The following is a 6376-nucleotide window of genomic DNA, read 5'->3' as shown; positions in this document are numbered from 1 at the left end:
GGGTTCCTTTGGAAGCAGAGGGGTTCTGGGAGGGTTTGTGGCACGTGTTGATGATGAGGCTTCCGTTGTGGAATTTGTAAAAGTTCATCAGCCGCGCCCTTCTCCTTCGCTCCGTGAAGGGGGGACCACTGAAGGGTCTCCAGCATGTCTTGTACACTGGAGGTTTTCCGATGTCGATGGGTGACTTTTGGGGGGATGGGGGCGGGGTGGGATGGGAGGGGCTCGAGGGGGTGGGGCGGGAGCGGGGGGCGGGGGGGGAGGGGCACTACAATGCTCAACGTATCCCCAACATTCTCCATTTCTGGCGGTCAGTCGTGAGACAGGGCCTGAGTTTCGGCAAACCTCCTCCTCTGTGTCCACTCAGTGATGTTGTCTGTCCACTTCTTTTCGCTGTCTGCCTCGTCTCTCTTCCCCCCCTGCACTGTTCCCTGATGGATGGTCTTGGGGGGCTTGTCGGATCTGGTCATGTGGCCATGCCGTCTCATTTTCCTTTTCTTCGCTGTGGTCCAGCGGTCGTCATACTGACCAACACGCTGTCTGATTGTTTTTTTGTTTTGTTTTTTTTTTGTTTTTTTTTAACATCTTCATTTGTTATTGGTCTTTGTGAGATATACGAAGGAGTCTCGATCTCCTGAAGCATCTCATTTCCACTGTTCGGGTCCTCCTCTGAAGCTCTGCTGTCAAAGGTCAGGACTCGCATGCTTACGCTTTTGTATACCGAGCCCTAGTCACGGTGACAGCAATGCCTCGGTAACCGCAAAAGGCTATGGATCTTTCCACTTTAACCCTTTTGATTTTGAACTTCAACACAGAAAGATAAGAAAAAAGAAACATACCAGATCCACCAGAACAAAATACAACACAATTACCAGCCGCCGTGGCGAAGTGGTTAGCGGCGCGGACTAACGGCTGGGAGGACGCGGGTTCGAATACCAGCGGAGGTGGGTTTTTCGGCCCGTGGCCGGCTCCTACCCAGAGTTGAGTGTGCTATGGGCTTAAATGGGGAGACTGGGACCACACAGTCGAGTATCATCCACTTCACGGATGCGTATTTGGGTGTGTCGCTCTAATTACCTGACCAACCATGCAAGTGTCTGTATCTCTCGGGCCTGGCTAACGCCGGGATATCATTATGACAGGAAACGTAGAGTACAGCCTTGTCATGTAGTCCCAAACCAAAATGGACCTCCATAGCAACATCGTCATCGTCGTCATCCTCCTCTTCCTTCATCATCATCGATAGAAACAAAACAGTCTCAAAATCTGTGGCCTTTCATACCCTGCTCTCATAGTGACCTCAGTTTCAATACCCCTTCACTTCCGTGCTTGGGGTGAGTCCTGTCAGTGTCTTCAGTGTCGGCAGACTCATGGGGGCTGTTGCTGGAGGGACGTGGTGGCGGTCTCCACTCTCGGGGGGACGTTCACTCAGTCTGGCTCCGCGACTAAGCCATTATTGTCGTCAGTAGGGGGCTCAGTATGTGGTGTCCTAAGTACGTTGAATCAGAACAGGCACCACTGAACACCACAGAAGTGACTCAGCAGCAGTGCAGGGTCTCTTCTGGTGTGTGGCCTCCTGGCGACCTGACATTGATAGTTCCCTGCGGACTGCCGACACTGGGAGTGTGACAGACGGACCTGGGTGTGGCCGTGTTTGGGGGACTCGGAATGAGCGGCGTGGGAGCAATGCCACTGAACCGGTTCAGATGACGGTGCAGCAAAAAAACAAACAAACAAACAAAAACAAAAACAAAACAAAAAAACCACAATACCAAAACCGTATCCCCCACCCCCTCCCACTAAAAAACACTCCTGGGGGTCAAAATAGAAGTGACCAACCAAAACATGACGTTGCACCGCAGGCACGCGTCAAGGCCCACGTGCGTGTCACACACAGATAAAAGACTGCTGCGGACCAATGGAATCCCTCCCCGGCACGCGATCCTGTCGAGTTCACGCGCAAAATCTGTGCCACCCATGAAAGCACGCACGGAAATGCTAACTTGTGTGGGGATCGACGGGCGCAGTAGCCGAGTGGTTAAAACGTTGCACTTTCAATCTGAGAGTCCCGCGTTCGAATCTCGGTTACGGCGCCAGGTGGGTAATCTCCCAGGTCAACATATGTGAAGACCTGCTTGTGCCTGAACCCCCTTCGTGTGTATACACAAGCAGAAGATCAAACACGGCACGTTAAAGATCCTGTGATCGATGTCAGCGTTCGGTGTGTTATGGAAACAAGAATATACACAGCATGCACACCCCCAGAAAGAAAACGGAGTATGGCTGCCTGCATGGCGGGGTAAAAACGGTCATACACGTAAAAGCCCACTCGTGTACATACGAGTGAACGTGGGAGTTGCAGCCCCGAACGAAGAAGAATATGGAGCGTGGTGATCACGTCTTTTATTCGTGTTCTGCTGCTGCTAGAACTGCTCTTCAGATCTGGAACTTCCGTTCACTAGCACACACACACACACACACACACACACACACACACACACACACACACACAGACACACACAAACAGAAAGACGGACAGTCAGCAGACAGACAGACAGACAGAGACAGACAAACAGAAAGACGGACAGTCAGCAGACAGACAGACAGGCAGACAGTGTGCTGTTTGGTATGTGGAGGATAATGATGATGGTGGTGACAACGATATTGACAACAAAGAGAGAACTGAGGAGGAGGAGGACGACGACGACGACGATGATGGAAGATAATCATTGCTGGGTTGATGTTGCTGTTTTTTATGTTGTTTGTTTGGCTTTTTTTAATTAAAGCTGTCACCCTTCTCATCCTCACACGCCAACGCCATTCCCACAACAGAGAGAAAGAGAGAGATACATGCATACACACACACTTGGTGTACATAAAAGAGCAATGGTTCTCCCCGTTTTAGGAGAAGTAGGAAGATTCCCTATTAGCCTAAAAATAATATGTCAAGTTGGATACACATATTAAAGCTTCCTCAAAATTCACTTGTATACACAACATATAAATGCATGTATCGTCAAACAAATGAAAATGTTCAGTGGCTACTTTTCATTAAAAATGTATTAACTAACACTGGATTAGATCATGTTTGGAAAAATCAGTTCACTTTTAGTGTTAAAAGATTAAAGTATGCTATATCCAAGAAGCTTGAAAATGAATATATAAAATTTTGGAAACAGAAACATGACAGTTCATCTAAATTAGAATTTTACAAGAACGCTGTGACAAATTATAAAATTGAACCGTATTTAAAGAATACAGCAAATACACAACACAGGAAAGCACTGACCATGTTACGAATCAGCGCCCATGACTTACAAATCGAACGGGAAGATATAAAAATACACCGAAAGAACAAAGTCTGTGTGATACTTGTAACAGTTTAGAAGATAAGATTTACCTTTTAGACAATTGTTTAAAGTACAATACTTTGTCGTCCAAATGCAAAGCCTAGTGAATTGATCCTTCTAACCTTCTAACAGAAATACAGCCAAGGCTGGCGAAATTTGTTCATGAATGTTTCTCTTCTTAATATGCTCATGTTTATGTTTCATTCTGTCTTATAAACTTTAAGGTTTTATGACAATAAAAAGTATTCTATTCTATTCACACACACACACACACACACACACACACTCAAGCCCACCCCCACCCCCCCTCGCCCCTACCACCACCACCCCCAATTACCCCCCCGCCACACACACACACACACACACACACACACACAAACACCACCACCACCACCCAGCCACCCCCAACCGCCCCCAACACACACACACACACACAGAGGTTACGTTACCTTCTCAGAGTCCTCAGAAGACTTGGAACGCGTCAGCGACGCCTCTCTGCGAAACTTCAAGATGCCCTTCTTCGTGGCAGTGGCGGCCGAGGACACGGTGCCGTGCCAAGATCGGCACCCCCCCTCCTGATTCGACCCTGGACCCAAAACCTCCTTAAGGATGAGATCTTTGAGAGCGCGCTGCCCCTTTTTTGTCTCCCTGGGGCTTCCACGTTTGTCGTCCATCGCTGCAGCTGGTGCTGGTGGTGGTGCTGGGGCGCCGAACTGAACCTTAGGGGAAGACTTAGGAGCAGCAGCTGATGGGGCGTTCTGATTGGTGTGGGGAGGAGGATGTGGCGTGACGATGGCGGTACCACCGGAACCGGAAGCTGATTCTTCTGACTCAGGATCCGGTTTAGTCTTTGGTGGTTCTGCGCTTGTTCCGGCAGTTTTGAATTGATCCATGGTTTGTTGTTGTTGTTGCTCTTCTTCTTCTTCTTGTTTTCTCCTCCTAATTTTTTTTCTTTTTCTGTCCTTTTATTTAAAATTTGTTTGTTTATCTATCTTATTCGTGTCTTTCCCTCTTTAAAAACAAACAAACAAACAGGAACACACGTTCAGCAAAGATGTCAGATGCATATGTGGAGAACATATTTCTAGCAACCACATACTATTCGAATGTCAGAATCTAAAATGTCAGACTTCACCGAAAGTTCTTTTGAATGTTTTCAACAATTCCAATATGTTATTTGTTATTGCAGAAGGTTTGCTGCGTAGTCCTATTGGACATTTGTTATAGTTGTTTGATGTTGGCGTTTATAACGTTTCCATTTTCCCTAGTGTTGTATCTCCCTATTCACCCTCCATACATACACACACTTTTACCCCTCCCCCTCCCACAACCCCTACCCCCTCGGGGTTTTTTTTTCCCCCGTCTAATATCACTTCAAGTGGAATGACGTTAAACTGAAGACAACACGTGAAAGACCACTCGTGCGTAAGAGTGAATGTGGGTTTACCTCAGAAGAACGAGAATCGTCCCTGCCTGATTATATTTCCTTCTCGTTTTGATGGTTTATTTGTTTGCTGGTGCTTTCGGGGTTTGGTTTGGTTTGGTTTGGTTTTGATGTGTGTGTGTGTGTGTGTGTGTGTGTATGTGTGTGTGTGTATGTTGTTTTGTTTTGTTTTTTCCTCTGTTTTTTTTTCTCTCCCCAGTTCTATTATTCGCCTTGCTTTGATATGGTTCTTTCCACCTTTTTTTTTTTCTTTCCTTATTTTACTCTTTTTGTTTCATTGTTTGGTTGTTGTTGTTGTATTCTGTATCTGTTTTGTTATCTGTTGTTTCAATATTTCTGTACTTTGTAGCTCTGCTTTCGTTTTTCGCTTTCTGTCCTACTTTGTACCCCTGCTTTGTTTCCTTGTCCTTCTTTGTTCTCTGTCCTACCTTGTACCCCTGCTTTGTTTCCTTGTCCTTCTTTGTTCTCTGTCCTACCTTGTACCCCTGCTTTGTTTCCTTGTCCTTCTTTGTTCTCTGTCCTACCTTGTACCCCTGCTTTGTTTCCTTGCGCTTCTTCGTTCGTTTGTTTTTCTTTCCTCTTTGTTCACTTCTCTTGAGAGGAATAAAAATGAATAGATACGTGAAGAGTGCTTTAAGCAAATCTAGATTCAGTGTCTCTGATATTGCTTGCCTTTGTTTTAGATACAGAAACGTAAGCGAACTGGAACTTATGTGCCGCTTGTGCAATCAGGCTGAAGAAGACGAAATCCATTTTTTTGTTTTGTTGTCCTGCTTTTCAAGATCTCAGAGTGAAATTAATTCCTTCGAAGTATTATACAGAACCATGTCATTTTAGGCTAAATGTGTTGTTGTCAACAAGAAATTATTTCGCTATGTATATTTATCAAGCAAGCAAAAGGCTACGCACTGCAGTCTCTTAATATTCGTTTGCAGACCTTATGTATGTTAACTGTTACCTTTGTTAATGAAAATTATGTATTATGTTCCTTTGTATTAGCCCCTTCAGTATGGGGCCAAGGCCTTTATCTGAATAAACATCTGAATCTGAATCTGGATCACTTCCCTTGTTTCTGACTTTTCTGGTCTCCTGCTTCTCTCCCTTTCTCCCCTTTTCTCCAACCTTTGTTTTTTCCCCTCGCAGTCCCTTTTTTCTTTCGACTATGAATGAATGAACGACCCACCCATCTCTCTCTCTCTCTCTCTCTCTCTCTCTCTCTCTCTCTCATCAGATATTGAAGACCTTATATTTTCATTCGCAAAATATATCACAGGAGCATGTCATATCAAAAAGGAAAAGACTACCTTCAGTATGATGTTAACATGATTGTAACATGATGTAGAAATATGGAAGATAACATAAGATACATACACAATCAAAAAAGAAGTTCAGCTAACCGGTTGGGTGGTCGGATGTCCGTAATTTTTGCGTCAGACTGTTAAACATAACTAGATGGATTATTGATAAATATCTGTTAATGTTTTGTGTGAGATTGTAAGAAATTATACGGGTCATGAATGTGTACTTAAGTTGTTATTTCCATTTATCGGTTCTTGCTGTCTTTTCACTTGTCGCTGACACCAGC

At 45.1% G+C, this 6376-nt stretch overlaps 1 protein-coding gene across 1 annotated transcript in view; it reads right to left on the bottom strand.

The window, feature by feature from the left end:
* The window catches only part of LOC143276881 (uncharacterized), a 16313-nt gene extending 11808 nt beyond the window's left edge, over positions 1-4505 (bottom strand). Inside the window, exon 1 of the mRNA XM_076581538.1 lies at positions 3797-4505. Within this exon, the coding sequence (XP_076437653.1) occupies positions 3797-4240 (444 nt within the window). The 5' untranslated portion in view covers positions 4241-4505. The remainder of the gene's footprint in view (positions 1-3796) is intronic.
* Positions 4506-6376: the final 1871 nt, after the last annotated feature.

Source organism: Babylonia areolata, chromosome 33 (assembly GCF_041734735.1).
Source record: "Babylonia areolata isolate BAREFJ2019XMU chromosome 33, ASM4173473v1, whole genome shotgun sequence".
NCBI lineage: Eukaryota > Metazoa > Mollusca > Gastropoda > Neogastropoda > Buccinidae > Babylonia > Babylonia areolata.
This window is presented reverse-complemented; position numbering and strand designations above follow the sequence as displayed.